Source organism: Phycodurus eques, chromosome 18, assembly GCF_024500275.1.
Source record: "Phycodurus eques isolate BA_2022a chromosome 18, UOR_Pequ_1.1, whole genome shotgun sequence".
Classification (NCBI taxonomy): Eukaryota; Metazoa; Chordata; class Actinopteri; order Syngnathiformes; family Syngnathidae; genus Phycodurus; species Phycodurus eques.
The window spans coordinates 5,827,728-5,853,139 of record NC_084542.1 but is presented as its reverse complement, the minus strand read 5'-3'; the positions used below and the strand labels follow the sequence as shown (position 1 = coordinate 5,853,139).

At 39.8% G+C, this 25,412-nt stretch overlaps 1 protein-coding gene across 11 annotated transcripts in view; it reads left to right on the top strand.

Annotated features, from left to right (window-relative positions):
* The window catches only part of LOC133416939 (neurexin-3b), a 283,913-nt gene that overhangs the window by 252,290 nt on the left and 6,211 nt on the right, over nucleotides 1–25,412 (top strand). For 8 of the 11 annotated variants that reach the window (XR_009770304.1, XM_061704308.1, XM_061704310.1 and 5 more), the window contains 3 exons: nucleotides 1,607–1,696; nucleotides 3,075–3,385; nucleotides 15,252–15,330. Coding sequence is in view for 10 of the 11 variants with exons in the window: in XM_061704308.1 (XP_061560292.1) it covers nucleotides 1,607–1,696; nucleotides 3,075–3,385; nucleotides 15,252–15,330 (480 nt within the window). In the remaining variant the exon portion in view is untranslated. The remainder of the gene's footprint in view (nucleotides 1–1,606; nucleotides 1,697–3,074; nucleotides 3,386–15,251; nucleotides 15,331–25,412) is intronic. The other 3 variants (XM_061704312.1, XM_061704311.1, XM_061704316.1) reach the window with 1 other exon arrangement.

The window sequence follows — 25,412 nt, the reverse complement described above, 5'->3', positions numbered from 1 at the left end:
CTATTCCCAGGCTTCCTTCCGAAGCACTCATTATCACTCATTATTTTATTGACAAGGTCATCCATTCTTAAATGACCAAACTGAATATCAAATTGGCAAACTAAAGAGATTGTTTTCATTAGTAGGACAATTATCGTCTGCCATATTCAATCCAAGTGAAACTGTCGTTTATTAATCTACCGGAACGTGGGTGGGGGGTTATACCTACAGTATACTGTGACATTAGCAATGGACTGGAGGCCTTCACTGATTTGTTCCAATAGTGTGAAGAGCAACCTGTCCCCTTTTTAGAAGGCAAGTAAGGTAGCTTTGAATTATGGCCTGTTTAAATTGGGATTTTTAGAAAAACATTTTTTGTCCAGGTCGCTGTTCTTTATAAAAGGCACAGACACAGAATGAGGGGTACCAAGTAACCTCAACAATATACTATCGGCTTAATATCCTTCATAGGTAGTAGTAGAGCCAGGATGACACCTTTTATTAATAATTCCGCAACTGAAAAGGACCTAATGTAGAGACTTTTTTGTTAAATCTGTGATATGGCAAAAGAAAAAGTCTTGCATTTTGTTTAGGGTCAGAATAAAGGTGTTGATACAGAATTTATATACAGTACATTATGTTGTATTTATATATGGTCATTCTACCATTGGTGAAGCAACAAATCTTTCCGGTTCCAATCTTGCCATTCCTTTTTTGTCTTGAAACAGCTTCCCACCCAAGTGGTGGCTGAGTGACAGCATGCTCCCAAAATGCTTCTGTCAGGTCTCAGGCTACAACGAAAATATAAATGTACAAGCTGATTTGCATGTCATTTCTTATAGTTGACAGAATCACTGTACTTTGCAACTTAACTCCCATTTTTCCACAAAAGGGTTTTTTGAGGGGGTTTAATTTAAATTTGTCTAAACGTCCTCTGGGGTCCCATATGATGGGAGTATGTTGTGTTGTTATTATTATTTTTTTAAAATCTGTTTGTCGTCCCACTATTGAAGGAATTGTCTCATTTGTATGCATTGTCCCGCTCAAATCTGTGTCACCACGGGACTCCGTCCCCATAGGTCTGGATCACTTCAGACACCAAGCCTCCCATGTACGTTTTTTTACATCCTGCATACAAACCAGTACACCAAATTAAAATGTGTCCCGAGAGATTTAATAGCAGGTGGTGTCCAGTGGGAGAGTTAGTGCACAACGATGACCTCCAATTAGGTTAAGAAGTGTGTTAATGAATGTCTACCTATTTAAGTGCTTAATATCGTCATTTATTTTGTCTTGTTAAACATGATGAATGTGTTTTATTTTAGCTTGTTCTGCAGACTTTTATGTATTTTGTGATTTCTTAAGGCATACTTGATTCTTGCAGGTTAATCATACACTTTTTAGCTCCCGTGATCTCTGCGAATATGTATTTACATGTGGTATGGTATGTTCTAACATAAAGATTCTTTTTTAAAAACCTCATAATAATAATCAAAAGCTACTTGGTTAAAACTGCATAAATATGTTATAAAAAAAAATCATAAACCAAGATAAAATTCTTCTAAACCACTGTATAAATGTGTTTTGTATGTTGCCAACTCTTTCAAACTGTTTGTTAAACTTTAAGGCAACAGCGACATTGAGCGCTATCAAATGGCAAATAAGAAAATCCCATTCAAATATACCCGGCCAGTAGAAGATTGGCTTCAGGAGAAAGGTAAATCTCTATCCAATTTCTCAGTTGTACATCTTTGATTTGCTCTCATTCCATCGGCTTGTTCCCTTACGACCTCCGAGAATGAGTAACCATCCCTTAAACCCTTTAAAAACATGTAAAATATTTAATTTCAGTGTTTTCCTCCATTTTTGATTTACACTTTGCGTCTTTTGTCATTGTCATCATTTAAAACTTTGGTTGTATCCTGAAAACCAGTTAAAGGGACTGGGAAGGAAGTTGAAAAAAAAATCCCTAGAAAGGAGTTCCAAACCCCCCCCCCCCCCCCCCCCCCATTCCCGCAACCCTTCTTTTATAGATGCATAATCAAGTTTATGACTGAGCATAATAACATTATAAACGACTTTTAAAGTTAACTGCACAAAACCAATATAACCTGATTATAAAGTCCCTTTAACAAGAGCTAAAACATCTCTTTAAAAAAATGCCTTTAAGTGCTCCTGCCTGCATGACTGCACATGTGCTATTTCATTTTTGTTTTTGTGACATGAGCATCTTGTCCCCCGATCCAACCCCTCCTCATTCTGTGTTCCCAATATAATGTATTATGGCGTGCACATAACAAGCTTGCATTATACCAATGAGCTTTCTAATTGCCAATCCTACCTTGTGTACTGTAAATCAGAGTATTTTCATCTCGTAATGAATTCATGGTGTGGCAGTGTGTTTTCACAGTATTTGGGCATATCTATAATTACGTTATTTTTCATTCATTTGACATGTGTTGAGTGTGTATTGCTCATTCTTTATCGTAACATCTGGCAAGTTTTTTTCTCAAACCTTTTACTACATGAGCCCACAGATTTGTGAAGAGAATGTTAGGAGTGCAAAATCTGTAATCCATATTTTTCTGATGTGTATGTGTTCTCTCTTCAAAGACTACATCGCATCTGTTATTTTTAAGCATTAGGGCTTTTACACTTACTGTACATACTGTAACTTTAGGTGTACCTGGACAAGGTAATTAGAGCTTTATCAAAATAACATTAATGCTCAGTTTTGATCATGCAGATTATTTTTTCTTTATGGTAAATAATCAAGCGTTGTAATCTTTAACACAGCTCTTGTGTGGGTTTGAATGAGATTATGCAGGTGTACTTAATGTAGTGTCCAGTATGTATATTTAAAAAAAAATATATAATAATAATTGCTCATGTAGCAGTGTTTTGTTGTTAAATAGTTGTGCTATCATTAAAAATATAAAGGTTTCACCAGTTTATACCATTAAACTTTCTACATTCACATCCATTTTAGCAATCAAGCTAATAATATTAATTTTAAAATATTTGGGCTTTTTTTCTATTCAATATGTAGAATCCTTTTTTATAGTATCTATATAACTCGCATCCTCCTGTCACAGGCCGGCAGCTCACTATCTTCAACACCCAAGCGACTATTTCAATCGGTGGAAACGACCGTAAGCGGCCTTACCAGGGCCAGCTTTCAGGCCTCTACTACAATGGCCTCAAGGTCCTCAACATGGCCGCCGAAGGCCACGTCAATATCAAGGTGAACGGCAGTGTTCGGCTGGTGGGGGATGTGCCGGCCAGTAGGGGCGCGGCACGCACAACCACCTCAGTACCGCCTGAGATGTCCACCACCTTTATCGAGACCACCACCACCTTGTCTACAACCACCACTCGCAAGCAGCGCTCACCACCCACAATCCAGGTAAGCTCTCAAGTCAAGTCAACCAGCCTTAGGATAACATTTCCTTCTAACGCAATTTCTCCTGTAACTGTTTTTAATTGAGAGGAGAGAAAAAAATTACCAAAAGAAACATTGAAGGCCTTATTTACTGAAGGTTAGGATGTGCAAAAACGGGCACAAATTTGATTGCTCATGCAAACAGATATAGAAACTGATCTACTACCCGGGCGCTTTCTGGGAGGAGTACATGCAAATACGTTAATTTAGTATGTGTAATGTGATTTATCAAACCTGAGATATATTGCAAAAGCTGATTTTGTGTCTTTAAATATAGCATCTGAAAGGAAGGTGTTGGAGCGCAGAGTATGGCCAGCATATCCATCCATCCATCCATCCATTTTCTACCGCTTATCCGAGGTCGGTTCGCGGGGGCAGTAGCTTTAGCAGGGAAGCCCAGATTTCCCTCACCCCAGCCGCTTCATCCAGCTCTTCCGGGGGGATCCCGAGGCGTTCCCAGGCCAGCCGAAAGACGTAGTCTCTCCAGCGTGTCCTGGGTCGTCCCCGGGGTCTCCTCCCGTTGGGACGTGCCCGGAACACCTCACCGGGGAGGCGTCCGTGAGGCATCTGAATCAAATGCCCCAGCCACCTCACCTGGCTCCTCTCGATGTGGAGGAGCAGCGACTCTACTCTGAGATCCTCCCGGATGACCGAGCTTCTCACCCTATCTCTAAGGGAGAGCCCGGACACCCTGCGGAGGAAACTCATTTTGACCGCTTGTATCCGGGATCTTGTTCTTTCGGTCACGACCCACAGTTCGTGACCATAGGTGAGGGTAGGAACGTAGATCGACCGGCAAATTGAGAGCTTCGCCTTTCTGCTTAGCTGCTTTTTTACCACAACGGACCGATACAAAGTCCGCATCACTGCAGACGCTGCACCAATCCGCCTGTCGATCTCCCGTTCCATTCTTCCCTCACTCGTGAACAAGACCCCAAGATACTTGAACTCCTCCACTTGGGGCAGGATCTCATCCCCGACCCGGGGAGGGCACGCCACCCTTTTCCGACTGAGGACCATGGTCTCAGATTTGAAGGTGCTGATTCTCATCCCAGCCGCTTCACACTCTGCTGCGAACTGCTCCAGGGAGAGTTGGAGATGTGGAAAAAAATTAACTTAAATTTTATTTTATTCTGCAATATAAAAAAGAGTGAAAAATTTAAGGGGGTCTGAGTACTTTCGTACCACCTGTAGTTTGTTGCAAATGGAAGCATGATATTCAGTGCTTTATTGGTAGTTTTGAAGGCTTTATTGCCTCATTCACAAGCCTGCCGTTACATACAGTACTACGCAGTGCAGGCTTGGTGCAAGAGAATCACCTGTAGTGAAAAACCTAGATTTTTAAGTAGGGCTGCTAATATTGTCTCTTCAATACAGTTTTTAGTTCTCTTTGTGACCCGACACCAGATTAAATTCCCTGTGGCCACATAGGTTTGATTTCCATTTGTATCATCCCTCTTAGCCTTCTGTGATGAAATCCTAAGAAAATAATAAAAATCTGAAGAAAAAGTAGAATTGAGTTTATCTCGAGTGCCGTCTCAAGATTTACTGATGTCTTGTTTGACACCACGCACGATGACTCTTTGAGATGTTTTTGTGCAACGTTTGAGTCGTAATTTTATTTATCTGACCCGTGGCGCATAGCAGGAAAAAAAAATCAAGATTTGTGTGACTTGAACCATATATTTTAAATCCACCCTTAAAGAATCCTCTTCCTTTCAATAAAGCAAAATGTATATGGTCAGTACCCAAGATGCACCATCACTCATGTTTGTGTGTGTGTGTGTGAGTGCCAGCGTGTATGTTTAGCAGACCGAAACACACATTTTGGTCTCTCCTAGCAAATCAATTTTCAGTCCACTTCACAAACAATTGCTGTCTCTTGTCTCTCAGGTGAGATTTAGCAAATCCCTCAACCCCTTAGGATCACCACAGTGAGCACCAGGTGGCAAGAGCCAATCTCAAGCTTAATTAATGATCGCTCAGAGGGGACATAGACACAAAAGATGCTTTTCTTTTCTTCTCCTCCTTAATTCATTGTGTGCTCCGCGGCTTATCTGAGGGTCAGACATGCTTGCTTGGTCTCTCGAAATAAAATTTAAAAAAATGGCTTGTTGGTCCTTCTCCTGACATCTTATGAGGAAATACAAATGGGTGGATGTGTATCAATTCCCAAGACCTTTACAGAATTAGAGCCAGGGGACCTTCCTATGCCTTTCCTTCCACACATAAATATAAATAAATAAATAATGGATGGATGGATTATATTTCCATTGTTTCTTTAGTAAAAACTGGTTTCAAAATAAGAACAAATTGGATGACAGCCAGTGTTGCACGACGAATAGTATAGTTCTACTTGTGTGATCATAATAGTTTGTTGCTCAGTGTTTGAACACCAGCAGCTCACTGTGGGGCGATTAAACCACAGGCGCATCGTAATGGCTGTCCCCTCTGTCTCTCACACTTAGTATAGAACCATAGGAAATGTTTGTTTATGTGTGTGTCCGTGTGTGTCTGCGCGTGTGTGTGTAAACCTGCTGTCTTGTCAGCCGATGCTTGCACAGCCGGGCGCTGGCCCAACTAGGTGCAAACAATGTTACATACTCGTATGCAGCGTGTGTTTCGGACGGCAGCTCAGGCTCTGACTAGGGACGGGTTCGCCTCATGCTGCGGCGACTCCAGTGATGTCTGACTGTTTGAAAACCTTATACACGTGTCCAATTAAAATGCAAACCTGCCGTGGAAGCAACAAAGTCCCAAGATAAGCCTGAGCACATACAGTAGACAGTGTTGACTTCCCACTATGCAAAGGGATAAAAGCAGCTGAGTGTAACATATCACTGCAGTCGCAAAGATTTAAATGGCCCTTAATTATACTGCATATCTTTTTGAATAATTGTGGATTAAGTAACCACCCGCATGTTATTAGGGGAATTTACATCTTAAATCCAGGTTCCTCTTCTTTAAGAACAGATGACATCTAACCCACAGCCGGTGCCAGCACACTTACATGGATTATACAAGTGGAACAGTCACTTCTTAAATCTTGCGCTAAGCCTTATCAAAAAGTTAAGAGTTTGCATTGCGAGCCTATATTCTCTTTGTTCTTTAATTAACCCTTTTTCCACTGTGATTGTAACAACATTACAATTTACGTAAATGCTTAATTTCCTTGGCCATTATTCATTTACTTACTTAGTACTAATTACAGTCTACATCTAAATAGCTAAAGGGGTAAACTTGAAATGTTTTGGGTGAGTCCACCACAAAAAGGGTACTAGTGATAAGAGACCATGGAACCGGAAGTGAAACATTAAAATATGAGCAATATGGTTCATAAATATCAGTTACATATACAAATGAATTCTTAAAAGCGCTTTCTGGATTGGGGATGATTATTGAGGTTCCACTTTATTTGTTTTCTTCCTTTAGTTTTCATTCTTATATTCTTGCTATTCATACTAAATTGTGTGCTTGGCTGAAGCAGCCTTTTTTTTGTTTATTTTCCTTTCTGTTTGTTTTTTTCTTCATATGCATGTATTCCAGTGGTACTCTACATACGTTGATTAATACAACAGTATATAATTAGCTTGTTAACACCATTATACGGTTCTCTATGGTTTTGCCATATTTCTAATCCTATTACAGTTTTTTTATCACCCTTATTTCTTATCCTCAAAAACAGCATGGCAGCATTTCAGACTATTCTATTAAGGTTACGTGTTAATATTAATGTTTTTATAATTTTTGTTTAACACATAACGGAGTTTTGATGTTTAGTTTGGCATTAAAGATGGAAGACAGGGTGCAGATACTTTTTTTTCCTGTTTTTTTTCTGTGAATTGTAACAGGAGGTGAACACGTGTTTCATGGGGGATACGTACCAGACCCAACCTTCTCTCCTTATGGAAATATTCATATACCCGTTTGCCGTATTTCAGCTTCGTAGCCGACAGCTGCACAATGTAATGAGACCCGACATCAAAGTAACCTTTCCAAAGGTTACTGTTCTGAGTTGCACTGTTGTAGCGGTATCATTCATTCATCGTACCAAAAGTTGTTTTTAATATTTTGTTACGCCAATTAGAATTGTTGCTTCTAATAGCAGTGAGTAAAAGGTTATTGTGTCAGTGTACATGTATGGTCATTTATTCAGGTCCCGAGAAGAAGGTTCGGACCGGTCAAATTTTTCCAGAGATTTCTCTATTACTGATTACTTGTCTGCTAAAAAGACACTAAATGAAGTACTTAATTTGGTTTGCATTCATTAAGAGCTGAACTCAAATGAGTTGGAAGATGTGAAGCTGCCAGTGTCAGCCATTACATAACGCCCGCATTGATTTGGTATAACACCCTTGAAGTCATAATAGCCGTCCACTGTGAGAAATTGTGAAAAGGATTGAAGGAAGGAAGCTCAGAATGGATCCTACAAGGAGAAAGTGTAATTTATATTTGTTTCACCCTTCACATAATGTGACAAGCAAGTCAATGGACTTCCAAACTAAACATATTTTTTGTTATTGTTAAAGTAATAAGCACAGAGTCATTTAAAGGACTTTAGGCAAGAATCATAAAAATCACAAACACTAGACTCCATCCATGGATATAGTGCACAACCTCAGAAAATGTACACACTGTAATGAAAAATTATCTTAGATTACCATTACCATTTATTCTATATTCCGTGGCAACGGGTTCCCATGGGAACATAGTAGAAAACCATACATCCAGTAAAATGCAAGTTCTGTATCAGATTCCATCCATAACTGGGACTACATACAGTATGTTCCAGAAACACGAATGCCACTTTCACAAAGTACCAGTCTCTTGTAAAATGGCAAATTGTATTGCATGATGCACTCAAGACACTGTAGTCTGCCATCACTTTACAGTGGTTATGACGTTTCTTCCACCTTCCTGTTCTTCAAAATTCCGTTGTTTAGAAACTGTTTTAGAAAGTAACCCATCTAATGTGGTCCCAATTTTTTCACATTTTTCAAATGAACTTCCAATGCAAGCCTTTAGCGCCAATTGTTGCTTGATTGAATGTCGACCTTTCCAGAGTGTCATCTACCTTTCATCCTAAATCAATAAATTTTTTATATATAAAAATCTAAAAAATAGTCTCTGTGACTAGCTGAACTCATATTTCATGTACAGCAAAATGGCTTCGGCATTCTTTCTTGTGAGAGCAAAGCATTTTATTTCAGTCATTATTTTGCACTCCAGTTTTAATTTGTTTATATTTTATTTGTTGTACTTGTTTGAATCCCTCAGGGGTCAAAGTCATCTGCAAACATGATTATGGAGTATGCATCGATTGTTACATGTTTTGTTGAGCATCAATTAGAGGTCTCACCATTCATCGATTAATCGACAACCAATCGATCATCAAATTAATCAACAACTACTTTGATAACCAAGTAGTCATTTAGAGCTATTGTTTAACTTAAAATTGTCCAAATCCTGATTTCAGCCGCTTAACAGTACATATCTGCTTTCTGTAGTCCTTTTAAGCCTGAAGACCAACAAAGGTCTTCAGGCTTGTCAGTAATGCAGTCTAAGTGTGAGTAAGTCTGTTTGTCGCAAGGCTTCCCTGATGACCTTGTACACTGCGGCAGGGGGGTGATTAAGGATCAGGGCTGAAGACCATTTCCTTTTCCAGTGGAAGATGAACGACCCTGTTTGAAAGTGGCTGCCTTTGGCCTCCGGGCAATTACAGTTTCCTGTGTGCCAGCAGCCCTCGCTGTGCCGTATACGCTGGACGGTCCTTGAGAAAAAGAGAAATAATCGCCTTATAGCCAATTTTGCTGAAACCAAGACGGCGAAGTTGAACACTTTCTTTTGTTTGCTTTATTCACCTTTTCCAATTAGAGGCCCTCTTTACATCCTGCATTTGACTCTTCCTCTTTATAGCTCTATAAACCCATAAAACATCATTGGAAATAGCAATATTTGGTTTAGGACATGATTAAACCTTGAGACTTTGGCCCTGTGAGTTGAATCTGGGTCTCATTATGTTTGAATTGAAACACTAAATTGAAGGAGAAGCATGACTTTGACATCCCACCTTTCCCCACTAATGTTCAAATCAAATAATAATAATGATTTTTTTTTTTTTTTTTTTTTTTTTTTTTTTTTAAAACATCTTACAGTCTGTGATGCCATTTCTATCATTGTCGTATTTTAGCCCATTTTATATCTGGCACAGAGTGAAGAACACGGACTGAACAAGTTATGGCAATGTGACAGATAAGAATAGGGCAAAGTGCCATTGATTCGCCTTGTAATACAAGCGTGTGCCTTGTCAGCCTGCCAAAGCTCAGATTGGACATGATAACAAGCATAACAGACAGTCCTCAACTTCCCTAACACTCACTAGAGGGACAGGCAGTAGTGAGATAGATAGAAAGTAGAGCTTAAAGTCAAACATCTGAGTTCACCCTGAGAAGAGATTCGGCATTAAGTATCTCTATGGAACATACATAAGTGGACAAAGTTGTTGGCACGCTTCCATTAAATCAAGAAAGACCCACAATGGTCACTGAAATAACTTAAAACTGAAAATGGGCCCGTCATGTACAAGCCTCTTTGGGGGCTTAGGGAAATCGTTTGATTGCCTCAAAAGTTGGTGCAACAAAATATTAAATTAAGGGTATCATCATTTTAGTCTAATCCAGCTTCATTATTTTTTTAATGATTCTGTTCAACCACAACTCAAAAGAAATAACTGATTTACATAAGATACATATTGTTTCATATATTTTGACTGGTCAGTTATTTCATGGACCATGGTGGGTTTTTCTTTAGTAGAAGGTTACCAATGACGATGTCTATGTCTGTATGAAGTATATAAAAGTTGAAAGTGACCAAGCAACACCTCGGGGAATAGTAAGAAGTTGCTTTGAATCCTGTCTTTGATGTGCCCTTGCCTCTGCTCCGTCACTTTGATCTCTCAACGTGTAACCATATTGCATATCCATGGCCACTGTCTGCTGGGATGCAGTGCTTGAGGAAAATTGATTTGTCTGGGTTCTTCTTTCTTTTTCTCATCTGCTCAAAAAAAACAGTTTTAGCCATCAGGCATTCTGCCTTTGTAAATAAACCAAATTGGGTATGATAGGAGTAATGGGGTTCCATAATGTGTTGTTTCTCAAAAGGCATTGTTTCTCGCTTTCCTTCATCCTTTAGGGCAGAACAGCATTTGAAGGTCATTTATTATGACTGTGGTGTGTTCAAAAGCAACTTCCATGATGATATGACTCAGTGGAATATAGTCTTGCGCTTGTGTTTCTATTCGCACTATCATGCACATACTTCGTCATGTTTGGAGGCCTGGAGCTTTTTAGACTTTACATTGCTTTCATTGACCCCAAGGAAGACAATAGACTATTGAGGCAGCTGAAGCTGTCAAGGAGCCGTTGCAACTTTAGAAAATATATTTTGTAACACCATGACCACTACGAGTTATACTACTTCTATTACCTCTGAATCGCAAGCGAACAACAGCAGCATCCTCTTTTACATGATTCTAGCTTGTAAAACCTGCTGCTGAAATGACACAATCCTCAGTTGTTACAAACGATGCGTAGTTTAACCAACTGGAACCAACTGTCCATATTATATAATCTGTGATACGGTGGTGCCTTGAGATATGACTTTAATTCCTTCTGTGACCATGCTCTTAACTCACAATCATCTTAAATCATCATCTTTCCTCAATAATCCGTCCCACCTCCAACCCCACCCCCCCAAAAAGCTTTTTGTTAAGAAGATTAGCCCTCTCTAATATTGTAGTGTATAAAAACATACAGTGATGACATAATTAAATAGAATGTAAAAATTAAACTGTTTTGTTGCTTCAATTAAATGGGCATTGTGCTGCTCCTTCTGCGGTGTGCATCTTGTCCCCCTGTGGGCAGTATAGTCGAGACACGCACGAAGAAGAGTTTAACAACTGACTCAACCAAGAAGTTTCGCACTTGACTCAGTAAGCTGCTGTAATATTTTCACAAAGGATAATGACTACTGTATATGCCTGTATTGTTATATTGTCTGTCAAAATTGTGTTAATCCACCATTTGTGTTCAAATATCAGTTGCTGCAATGTTTATAGCCCTGCTATTTGTTAGCATGTATATAGTGTTTTACATTGTTTGTTAGCATTAAGCTAACTGACTTTATTACTTCTAATGGGAGTGCCATTAAACATTTTGAAGGTTTTTTTTTTGGGGGGGGGGGAGAATTGTTCACTATAGCCCTATGCCAAACTGCTGCTTGTTGTGAAGTGAGTTGAGTACTCAAATTTTTGCTCTCAAGTCAAAACAAAACAAATCGGCCGAATGACAGCTCGTATTTCAAAAATTAGTCGGGTCACCCATATTTCAAGGCACCACTGTACGCTACTGGCATTGCTATATGGTTGTTCAACACAAGGCATGTAGGTAGTTCAGAATTTGTAATTAAATGATGTTGAGAACCAGTGTCTTGTGCCATCCTCTTTGTTTTTGTTGTGGTGGTGGTAAACTGGTTGTTTCAGTTGTGAACATAAAAGCTTTGAGTTCTGAATTATCACCTAGAAGGCTGCCTGTCTGCATTGATCCCATGAGGAATCCTCCTGGTTGATGTGCAGAAGCAGTCAGAAGTAAAAGATGTTTTAATGAGGACTGCTTATTTATTGATTTTGCTGCTGTGTTTGTTTGTGGCGTTAAGACTGAAGGATGTCATCGCGATAATCAGGCCTGATGTTTCGACTGACTGCTTTCTCCTGTCTTTCACACACAAGCAGTAAACAACATATATATTATGTCATAGTTTGTGACAGAATAGACACCATGGGCCCTATTTTCATGACCGGCGTAAAGCAGACAAGGTGGCCGCCCCAACTGTGCGTCAGGAGCTTTTACCAAGAATATTTGGCTTGATTGTCGAGTCAAAACGAATTAAAATAACACCTCATGTAGAAAGTAACTTGTTTTTAGACAGTTCTGACTTGTTTCAAGTTAATTTTGAATTGGAATAAGCACGAGAAAAAAAATGCCAGTGGAGTAAGTTTCTACTGGCAATTATTATTATTATTTTTTTTATTTGAAAAAAGATAAATACACTTGATTTTTTAGTTTTTGCAGTGTATTACATAAAGAATGAGCTGGTGATAACCGCTAGTGTCTTAAATATGTCTGCCTGTGCCATGATCAAATTTGTGCACTGGGGCAGAAAAGGGTCTTCCCCGAAATGTTCATGTCACTCCCATGACCTGGAATAAAATGCCAACCAAAACTTTTGAGGAGAATAATTACACGAAAATGTATAAATGTTTTGCTACCAGAGTATATCCCACTCTATGTTATTGAGATTTACAGAATTGGATTCCCACAGCTGTGAAATCAGTTATTGTAGTCCTGTTGGCCAAACACATCATTATGCTCTGCCACTGTAGGCTCCCTTCCCAGCACACACGCATATTATATGGCTTTTTGCATCCCACCAACTCACCATTTTTTTTTTTTTTTGGCAGCCTCATCTTGTTGTAGTCCCATGGAGGGAAGAATGAGCTTTGTGTGTCACTTCACTGGCTCTGTATTAAGCAAAGGCACCTTCGGGCCTTCGCGAGGAGTGCTTCAATCACAACCGCTGATGCAGGAATGCATCATGCGTTTCATTAAAACTAATTCATCCATCCATCCATCCATTTTCTGAGCCGCTTCTCCTCAATAGGGTCGTGGGCGTGCTGGAGCCTATCCCAGCTATCATCGGGCAGGAGGCAGTAATTCTAATGTATAACACTTTATGGTGGCACGGTGGACGACTCGTTAGAGCGTCTGCCTCACAGTTCTGAGGTCCGGGGTTCAATCCCTGGCCCCGCCTGTGTGGAGTTTGCATGTTCTTCCCGTGCCTGCGTGGGTTTTTTACAGGCACTCCGGTTTCCTCCCACATCCCAAAAACATGCATGGTAGGTTAATTGAAGACTCTAAATTGCCCGTAGGTGTGAATGTGAGTGCGAATGGTTGTTTGTTTGTATGTGCCCTGCGATTGGCTGGCAACCAGTTCAGGGTGTACCCCGCCTCCTGCCCGATGATAGCTGGGGTTGGCTCCAGGACTCCCGCGACCCTTGTGATCATAAGCGTCTCAGAAAATGGATGGATGGATGGATATAACACTTTATTTCTATAAATCTCTGCAAGTGTTTACATGTTCGAATGATCACTTCTGCAATATTACTAGGAAATCACAATGTCCCATCTCTGGTGAGCTATTTTTAGAACAGGTCCTCAGGCTACTCATGTGGTCCTTGGGGGCAACTTTGTGCCAAGGGGCACCATGTTACTGAACCCTGACAAGTTGCTCTCCTAAATGTGGAAAAGCGAAGCTTGACACTAAAATTGAGGAAGATACTTTATATTAGGGTTCCTCTGTTCTTTTTTAAATGTATTTAAACAAAAGGATGGGCAAAATAGCAATTATAGTAAAATTACCAAATGTGACTGGTCTGTGACTATAATAAAGTTGAATTATTATAGCCAATGTTGTATAAGTATTGAAAAATAAGTGTACAGGAATGCAGGATTAAGTCCATTCGGGTGGAAATTGTTGGAAGCAACTCTGAAGTGGTTATTTCATGTCTCTGTGTCCCTGCCGCCTACATTTGTTGTCATCATCATCATCATAACAACAAGCAGTAACCCTCTTTCACCAATAACCAAGCCATTTACACACATAATGTGGCTTCAATCAATAATGTTCATGTTTACCAGGGGGCTGCACTTTATATCCGTTTTGTTTAAACCTGCCACTTTCCAGCCTCTTAATGCCTGAGTACTTAATTAGGCACAATGTGTAAACAAACATGACATTATAACATGTTAGTAACATTAGATGTTAGCAATGAGCTTTTAAAAAAATCCTCGTCACCAGTAAAGTGCATGCTGCGGAGGCGGCCCATTTCAAAGCAGCAGTCTGAGCAGGGCTGGGGCGCCTTTCATTATCCTGTCAAAGCCAATGATATTTAGAGCCCCATGCACGCAGCAGCACTGCAAAACTCAATCAGTGTTCTGATTTCATAACCCTGCCTGGTGACAGCACCTGCTTTATTACCCTGCTGATTCATTCTAATAAACAGCAGCTGCCTGGCGCAGCTTAAAATACAACCTACCCCCCTCCCCATCTTGTCCTTTTTGGTTTACCCCAAAAGACGAAAGAACGAGGGGAAAGGAGGGGAAATGTTACCAAAAAAATGGATACGCAGGTTAATTATGTAACTTTTGCAAATCCAATGAAAGCAGTTAGTTGCTCTGTCTGTCTGCTAAATATGTTTTTTTTTTCCTTGTTTAGATTAGATTCAGTGGCGTATAAAGGTGTGTTGCTGCCCGGGGCACACATTGTGCTCGTAATGCCCCTCGAAAAGCAATCGTCGGCAGGGCGGTGGTGGGTGCTGACAGACATTTTTGACCCTCGATACCTAATTGTTGATGGACCCGTTGATATGGACCCCCCCCACCCCTTTATATGCCACTGATTACATTTCAAAGATTTTAATCCCGCCTCATTGCTGCTCGTTGTTTTTGTTTTTTATGTACTATGTGTGACAATGTAGCTCTGACAAACCGGCCCGTCTGGCACAGATAGATGAACAAAGATACATCTTTTGTAGCAAATAAATAGTTTTCGGGCCAATTAAATGAAATTGGATCATTTCCTGTGACTCTCCTGATCATCTCTTGGTGCACACTAATTGAGAATCATTGCTCTACTAAAATGGATATGTACTAAATATTATAAATGTCTAAAACTTACTGTGTGTGTGTGTTTGTGTGTGTGTCTTGTTCTATAGACGACAGATGACATTGTGTCATCAGCCGAGTGCTCCAGTGACGACGAAGACCTGGAGGAGTGCGATTCCGGACACACAGGTGGGATGAGTGTGTCAAGTTGTGTTTCCCCCTAATTTTATTTGATTTATTGATTGGTTTTTATTTCTGCTCCCGAGGAGCCTTTCCTCTTAGCATCATGTCCCATTGGAGCTTCAAGTGTAACTTAAACAGACGCCATAAAAAGCGTGCACTCTAGAGCCTTTTCACACAAGAATTTAGGAGGATTTTGTACAAAAGTTGAGATGGTGGAAATTAAAATGCTTGACATTAATCCTTTTATTACTTTTAACTATACACTACCATGGAAGTCAGAGACGATCTATGCTAGATAGATAGCTAGAATAATGGGGGGAAAATATAATCTGTACCGGAGTCAAACTGTTAGTCTTCTGTTGCAACATTCGTATCATGCAGGTGTAAAAATAAATTAACCCCTGCTATATACATTTATACACCAAAAATTCTTATACTTCCAGGTCAATGGTTATCATTAAATTGTTCATCTTTGCCATTTCTGGTCCACTTTTTGACATCACAACAAAAAGAAACAGACAAAAGAGCGCAAGCAGAAGATACAAATTTAACGCGACATGTCCACCATGTTATGGGATAGTCCTGTGTTTGTTTGGTTTTATTAATCAGGTCACTTTTTATATAATTTCCTACTAAATTCTTGTGTGCGTTGTTTAGTATCTACATTCAGAACTTGTCGTTGGCAAATGAAGGCAGTGTATTATGCTTTGCACATTGACAGTCAGGTAAAGTCACACCTGTAAATAAATACAGAGGGCCTGATTCACTAAGATCCCAATTAGCGGGTTCTAATTGCGTGTTCCTTCACTCTAACAAATTGTGTGCTATTGGAAGCAGGTGTAAAAGTGGTGGGGACTGCCATATTTAAAAGAGGGTTTTTTTTGGTTTGAGATATTGCTCCTGGTTTTCTTTTCACCATGGACCATTTGGGAGAGCACCGCAAGCGTAAAATAAAGTTTGAAGTGCTTGAATTGAAGGCGTGAGTGGGAGACAAACAACTGTATAAAAGTCATGTTTTCTTTGATTTAACGCACCCTGAGTGCGTGGCAATTGCATATATGTGCCAATCCTGCATAAAATGTGATAACACAGTGCACTGAAATGACCCATACGCACAAAAAAGGTCAAAGGAATTTAGTCATAGGTGACACGGCATGACTCCTTTTTGTCACTTGCTCGAAGTCTGTCCTTCGATCATTCAGAAGCTCCAAAATTCGGGCATTTAAAAAATGTTGACACGAGCGGTAAAGTTCTCCCCGCCGCCTCTCATTTTGCCTGCGCTACGCTGGCACCACTTTGCGTGCTGGTTTGCAGACATGCTATTTAAAGACCCTAATTGCTTTTCCATAATTTGTCTCAGGTCTGATAAGTCACATTGCGCATGCTAAGTTTATGTATTGGCACATGCTCCTCCCACAACGTGCAAAATGAACTGCGCTGCAATTTAGCACATTTGGCAGACAATCCTGGCTGCGCCCGGTTTCGTAGCTTCTACGTCTGCTTGCGTGCAAACTCAGGTTTGCGCACATTTGCACACCTTTAGTAAATCAGGCCCTTAAAATTCCTAATTATTCCAACACGAAAGTTACACTTAGCTGTGGGGCCACACTGGTCGCTGACATGATGGCGTGTTGATGCTAATTTTGGTCTCTCAGCATTGGGTGGAGAGGCAGCTTTACTTGCTAAAGTACAAAATTAATATCAAGCCCCCATGTCGCCCGCACTGATGCTTCAAAATGTATCCGTCCTTTCCTTGAGTTCCTCTTGCTGTGGTTGTGTCTCCTTTGACTGAGGATACATTTTGAGATTGTTTGGAGAACAAAGATGCTGTCAGCATAGACACCGTGGTATGTAGCAGACGAACTGCAACAGAGCCTCTTCCTCCCTTACCTCCTCCTCCTATTCCTCCTTCTCTTGTTTGTACCTCTGTTTCCTTTCGTTGGAGGTCTGCCTTACCTGAAACATTCTAATAGAGAACAGATATCCTCGAATTTCTGTGCACATTGTCTCTCTTCCCTCCTCCCGCTACACACATACAAACACACTTATTTATGCAAACATAAATATGCACACTGTAAATATGATCAGACAGAGTTGGAAAACAATGTGTTAATTGAAAAGGAGTCCTTATTTTGAGCAAGCTTGGGTTTGGTAGTTGTACTACTCAGATAATTTTGTTATGACGAAAAGAGAATAATCACATCACGTGTGTGCATGACTTACAGTAATGTTATGGCATAACAACAATATTTTTTTCCTTCTTTGGTTACACAGATATTGTAATGTATAGTACATCTTATATATCCTTGAAGTATATAAAGTGTGTCATCGAGAGTTACGTGCAAACTCTAATTTGTACGCCATAGTCTATCACTAAACTTTTCTGACGCCAGTGTTGGCAAGACTACTTTGGAAGTGTATTTGGTTACAATTTCAAGTTACCCTGTTGAAAATGTAATAGCAGTGTAACTACATCAATTACTTACTCAGTCATATCATTCATTATATTTGAATACATTTTGATTACTTAACTTAATTTTGAATGAATGCATCAACAGGGCCCGAGTTCTAAAAAAAAAAAAAAAAAAAAAAAAAAAGTGGATTAAAACCATAGATAATTATTTTGGAACTAACCACATACTTTATACAAATAATAAAGTGATCACAAAACAGGATGAAATGTAATTAAATAATTGAAATTTGTTGCGTTATATATGTGTACAGCATGTGGAAAGCATGATACCGTGTTGACCTAATGGCAAATTTGCACAATTTAGACGTTCCAGATAAGTGAATGTCCACAAAAAAAGTCAAAATTATTAGGATGAAACTGTTCAAAAGTCATTTTTTGTTTGTGCTCAAAAGTTTAAGTATACATTATGAGTCTTACCTTTTCAAAATCTCAGATCAACTAATAATAGATTCTACCACAAAGTGGTAGAATTCAAGGTCAAATTTGAAAAAAATATGTCTTGTTGGAGACTGGCAGAATGGCACATGACAAAGGAGAGGGTTAGGTTTAGGATTTAAAAAACAATCTGACCTTTTTCAGCAGTTTTTCAATTGTAATTATAGACGTTTCCAAAATCAACTGTAATTTAACTACGCATTTTCAGATTAAAATTATGTAGATTTTGTAATTCAATCACATGACATTGTTACTGTACTTGATTACGCCCAAACACTGATGCAGTGGTAAAGTCATAATTACAGTAAATGTTTGTATGTGAAACACTTCCCGACCATAACATAAATCAATCAGTCAAAAAGTAGTAAAAGTGCGGCAGTAACCGAGCAGGCCTTCTTGTAGCACGTGACAATGTGTTCTTACATTGTGAAAATTAGTTCACTGGACACCATTTGTGTGATCTCCAAATGTGGCATGAGATGGGCCCCCTGTATTGGTTATGGCTCACTCCCAGTATTATGACACTATCGCTCTCGTTAGTATTGTATCATGACTTGCGCTTCATTTCCCACCGCTACTGCGAAGACGAAATGTGCGGTGTCCTGACACCTGACGAGAGTTGCCATGACAATAACTGAGACAATTTTCATCCTTTTTAAAAGCTGATAAACAAGCTGGCTAACATTTTCAGACAGGCTCAATATTTCAAAAGCGTCTTCCCCAAGAATGAAATTGTTAACAGCAGTACTCTCACTAATGCTAATATTGTTTTGCGCAAATACGCTTCCCGCCATGCATATTTCCATTTTGTTTCAACTCTTGAGTCATTCTTTTGTGTCATCTCGGCTGTGGAATAATAACACTTTGAACAGCAAACCCAAGTTTTCTCAAATTTGGACATGTGTTTTGTGAATAAAACATTACACCCTCCCCTCATATACTGTAGTGGCTCACATACAGTACACACTCATATGTACCCGTATTGTGCACTTCACCATGTTGACACAGAAATTCATATCCTCATCCCTTGACTCACTTCCAGTCGTATGAGCAGTTGCATGATATGATGTTTGATTTATGTTGTTTTACGTTTGCTTTGGTCTTTCTCCTGTGATGCACACGTTGACATCTTCTCTGTCGATTGTGGCCCAGCAGCTGGGTTGCTTTTAATTTTTTTTTTTTCGTTTGTTTCATTGTATTTGCTTTACTTTGGTGGGGATGTGTTAAGTAGTAGGGGATGTGACTGGGGCAATTTTTTATTTTGTTAGTGTTTTTTTTTTTTGGTGTCCTTCTTATCATCCGTCGTCCATCCTCCAAGCAAGGATAGAGCCGCTCCTCCTCCCGTTTTTGCCTCATCTTGTGCCGCATGAACCTTTGGTGGTTAGAAAATTCAAAGTTGTCCTCCTCATCAAGTTTGTGTTGATTTATTATTGTTTTCTGCCATATGGCTTCGAAACAAACAACCCCCCCCCCCCCCCATTTTCAATATAACTTTGGGAAATGAAGGGCAACAAAATCTTTTATTGCCATCATCATTTTGTTTTGCCACATGCAGGCGACCCCATTCTGTCTGACGAAAGTTGTGTGTGAAAGAGTGACTCCCCTCCCAAACCTCCATCCACACTCACCCATCTTCTTTTGTCCTGCCTCTCTGCATATACTGTTTGAATGCAGATGGCATAAAAAGAGTTTTATTGCGACAAAGTATATCTGTTTTTCTATTCTATCTGTTGCTCCAAGTAGAAGGCATTTGTGGCATGTACCCTGTACTGGACTATAGTGCAGCTCTAGATACAAACAAACCTTTCCTCTTCTATTCCCTACATGCCCCTGCTTCTGCATGCATATGATTGGCCTCCATTATCAGTGCTGCTTCTTCTCTGTCACCAATAAGTGTCCGCTAACCCCCCCCCCCCACCCCACCCAAGCAGGCTTGTGCAACATGTTGGCGTGTGTTTTCAAGGGGGACACAGCGGCAGGCCTGCTCCTCCCCTTTGAGATGTCTCGCGTTGATGCTTGAACTTGTTGTCTCTGTCATAGTGATGTCTGTTTGTCCTTTCTGCTGTGTATGTGTGTCTTATCGTTGTGTTGTCTGTCTTCTATAATAACTGTTCAACCCTTACCCTTTATCCCATGTGGGTTCCTCAAGAGAGCAAAGAATATGATTTGTGCCCACTTGCATTATAAGTAGTGAGAACAACCTAAAACAACCTAGAGACTAAAGGAGAAAAATAATAAATGTCACTTGATGATGAATGTCATTGTCTGAAATGACAGCTTTGTAATTGCATTATTAGGTGTGGGAAATGCCTAAATTGTTTTTTGAAAAATAAATAAAAATTTGGCAAGTTTGATGGTGAAATGGCATTTTAAAATGACATATAACCTGGAGTGGAGAAAATTTGTAACTTAAATTAGTCAGTCAACGACCGAATACACTTTTTAGACTCAGCGACTGTGCTATAAGAGCAACAGAAATCACAGAGAAACTTAAAAAAATATACATTCTGAGTTAATGATGGCTGTAGGAGGAAAAGATGACATCTTGTAAGTCTTGTCAGAAGAATGTCTCGTCCTTGAATTAATTCGGAGGGGGAAAATTGACAGTTAAAAATGGAATAAAAAATATCTCTGACCTGCTTTGCAGATAAAGGAAGACCTACGTCCTCTTTGACTTCACAAGCTGAACTTTATCAGTGTCATGTGTACAAATATCAGCCAATCGTCAGCAGTCTGTCACTTTTTGAAGGTGATTTGAAGGCACCAATAGAATCTTTATCCTTTACTTTTATGGACGGTTGTTAATCAGCCTGAAACATGTGGGAGGTGAATGAATGTGCTTCAGCAGGTGTCTGAGCACAACGCACACAACCACAATAGGATTTCAAGTCCTCAAATTACTGACTCTCACAATTTTCAGGGTTGAAATCACATTGACTTGGTGACTGCTGGCACTCCAGCTTTCAGCTTTCATGGTGTGCACACGTGGTAAAATCCCTTACTTGCGGTCAGGATTCATCTCCATTTGGATGGATCAGCAAATGCAGGATGGGAATGGGGATGGGGTCTGCAGGAGAAAAAAGTGAGGAGAACATTTCTGCAACCTTTAAACTGCTGAGGCTGGTCAGTCAATCAAACACGCAGATTTATTTACTTATCTTTTCATCAGCCTGTCGGTACTCTATAGGTAGTATAGGTATTTGTTTTTTATCTTAAGTAATTTTTTTTTTTACTATTTTTTTTCAAGGGTGATGAGCAAATGCCTGTAAAATTCAGCCGCCAAAATGCTCTTGCGCTGGAAAATGATCAGTTCTGCTACTCTTAAGGATTATTCTTTTCTTACTGATACAAGCGCTAGTGCTGAGATTGCACCCGACGTGTCTCTTTTTAAAAAGAGAAGGAGCTGTGTGTCAAGTGAAATCGAGAATTACAGTCTTTTCGTCGAGGCAGCGCTTTCATCCATCCAATCTCCTCCATCTGGACAAGTGCGGAACACTAACAAAATTTGGGTAGGCAAGCAAAGCGCCGTGTTTACCAGGAAGATATGAAATGCTTGTGCTCGGGCTTAGCCAGGATTAAAGTGTTTACAAAACATCAAGGTCCTCCGCACTTATTTGAAGCCCTTTTGACTGCAGCGGCTTTCTTACAAGTAAATGTTTTGTGGATATAAAGTAAAACAAAGCAAACAGCAGAGTGTGAGCATAGCCAAGTAAACAAGGGAGCAGCAAGATAAATTTTGCCTCAAACAGAGACACTTTTGCCATGTTTGCACTGCACCAGTATTGGCTCTACTATGTTGTACTTGCCTCGGTTAGTATCGGTTGGTTTTTCATTCTAAAATAGTGCCATGGAAAACTGAGAATACCACATCACATTGAATGTGTCAGTCAGAGCGAGACATGCAAACAACAAACAGTGCAGGAGGATCAGAGATTCCTATATTTCGACATATTTTTTGAGAGGAGACGAGCCAAGTGGAGATAATAATGTAGCATCCAGAGCAATGGTGCAACAGGGTAAGCTAACATTAGCGTGTATGTTTATTATTTTCTAGCCATGTATCCTTAAAGATTAAAGAGAGTGGCAATCTGGATGACCAATGAGTGAACAACAGTGGTATACATCACGCTATCTGCTTGGCTGGCTTGGAAGCCCAACTGACCAGCCACTAATATTTTTAACCTTGTAGCACCTGGTTTCATAAATGGAAAAGCATCAACATTGAGTGGAACCAGGGGGACCCGAGCATAGGTGTTGCACAGTGGAAAAGTGTCATTGCTTTCTTAATGGGACGAGAAAGGATCAATATTACCATAACTAGAAATGTACAGATAGTGTTCCATCACGTGTTTGTCCACCATTTTTGAAGTTGAGATCTGGAGGATAAGCTAGACTTGAATTTGTTTTCTCTGTATAACCGTAATTAGTTCAAATCAGCTACTGTATTTCATAGATTTTATAATCTAGTTTGATGTGCTAAGTGAAGTACTAAACATTGACAAAGAATAGATCAACTTTGGATGCCGTGGCAAAGACACGATACAATGACGAAGTCGCCGTCATAAACAACAACGATCCCTACACATTGAACTCAAATTGAGTATCGGACAAATGAGAATAAAGCTCAACATTCTATTTAAAACATCAGGAATTGGTTAATTATTTATATTTGTTGAATCTATAGATAATAGACCCTTTCCAAAAAATTACAATATCATGGAAAGGTTTATTTATTTCCATAATTCAATTATTATAGATACAGGGCCCACAATTTAAACTATTTAAATTATTTATTTGTTTGTTTATTTTTACATAATTTGGGCTTCCAGCTCATAAAACCCATGTTATTAGGAATTCAAAAAAATTGAATACTGTGAAGAAATCAGCCCAGATTTGACAGGCCATACATGTTTTAAACTGAGTGTCACACACTAATCATCTACTAAACTCAAAGCACCAGGTTTCCCCAGGTGTCATTAAATTGCTTCAGTTTGGTTCAATTGTCTCAGTTGGGTTCAATATGGGGAAAACTGCAGACTTGACAACTGGCCAGAAGACCATCATTGATACTCTCCATAGGATGGGTAAGCCACAAACGTTCATAGCTAAGGAGGCTGGCTGTTCACAAAGGGCGGTGTCCAAGCATATCAATGGGAAGTCATTTGGAAGGACAAAATGTGGCAGAAGATGATGCACCAGCAAAAGAGATGACAGTGGGCTTCAGCGGATTATCAGAGTGGAATGAGGCAGGAGTCACAGCTTCAAAAACCACCACATTCAGACACATCCGGGAGATGGGCAACCGTCGGGTTCCTCGGGTCAAGCCACTTCTGAGCCTGAGCCAATGTAGGAAGCATCTCAACTCGGCCAAGGAAGAGAAGAACTGGACTGTTGGCCAGTGGTCTAAGATCCTCTATTCCGCCGAAAGTAAAGTATGCCTTTCATTCGGGAATCAAGGTCCAAGGGTTTGGAGGAAGACTGATGAAGAACAGAACCCAAGCTGCTTGAGGTCCAGTGTGAAATATCCAGTCAGTCATGATTTGGGGTGCAATGTCCAGTGCAGGGGTTGGTAAACTGCTTTCTTAAATCCAAGGTCACCGCAACAGTCTACCAGAATGTTTTAGAGGACTTCATGATTCCATCTGCTGAGGATCTGTATGGAGATGCAGATTTAATCTTCCAGCAGGAACTGGCTCCTACCCATACTGCCAGAAGCACCAAAACCAGGTTTGATGCCAATGCATTCACAGTGCTTGACTGGCCAGCCAACTCGCCAGATCTAAACCACATCAAGAATCTATGGGGTATTATCAAGAGGATCATGAGGGCCACCAGATCCAAAAACAAAGAAGAACTGACAGCAAGCATCAAGGAAATCTGGGCTTCCATAACTCAATTCCACGGCGCATTGAGGCGCAGTAATTGAAGCAAAGGGATTCCCAACCAAGTATTGATGATTAACATATTGTTTTGAAAGTACCATATTTTGATTGATTTAATGCGACCCTAATATCTTTCGTTTTTTCCTACAAAAACTGAGAAGTAAATAGCGATTTCTTCACAGTATTCAAATTTTTGGAATTCCTGATTTCGTGGGTTTTATAAGCTGGAAGCCCAAATTATGTAGAAATAAATAAATACTTGAAATGGTTTAGATTGTGGGCCCTGAATCTATAATCTATGAAAGTTTACCTTTTTGAATGGAATTATGAAAATAAATAAACCTTCCCATGATATTAAAAGTTTTTGGAAAGGGTCTGTAGTTTTGTGGAAACTGGTATGTAGCAACTATGAAAATGATTTGGTTTGATGTTGATTGAATAGGAATACGATATTGTCAACTTGACAGCACCTTAAACTTTATTAATTGGAAACTATATTTTTGTACGTGTTAGAGAAGTCAAAGTATGCAACCAGACAAGATTGGCATATTGCGTTGTTTCATTTTTGTGCTAAAGGTTGTTTCAGGTTGTGTAGTCATTTATTTGCCACAGGGTGTGATAACTGTAATTTTTCTCAATCGCCGATGGGTGTACCACAAGAATAAGTCAACGAGAGAATAGCAGATGCCAGTGACAATTGTCAATGTTAAAATGTGGTCCCCAGTCAACATTGTTCTCACCATACAAGGGGAAAGGTTTCCCTGTAAAGGAAATGTTTCAACACTTACGACAGCGTACTGAATTTTGTAAAGGCCACGATCTCCAACTTTTCTCCTAGACAAATGTTCAAATGCCAAACCTCAAAAGGAATCTCCAACTCGCCACAAAGTCCCCTCTTGTGGAACTCATTCCCAATACTGTTTATCTGTCATACGAAGGCTGTTGGTTGCTCCTGAACGAATCATTATCAGTCTATTTGTGCCCTTTTCTGGGTACAAAAATGGGACAAAATGTTGGTTATACATCACATGTGGTGCGCCTTCATCCCTTGTTGGATTGCTTACCAATGCTTCCTTTGCCTGAGAAAACATCCTGCAGCCCTTGGTGACAGTCATCCCTCTTAAACCTCTTCCCCTACGTAACCCCAGCTTGTTGCAGTGTTATTATGTTATCTTACTCTCCCTAAATGCAACTTACTTGAGCATGCCTTAACCCAATGTCTAATAAAGGAATGAAAAAAGCAGCAACAATTCAATAGAACATTTTCCTCTCCTTTCTGACGTACATCCAGATTGCAC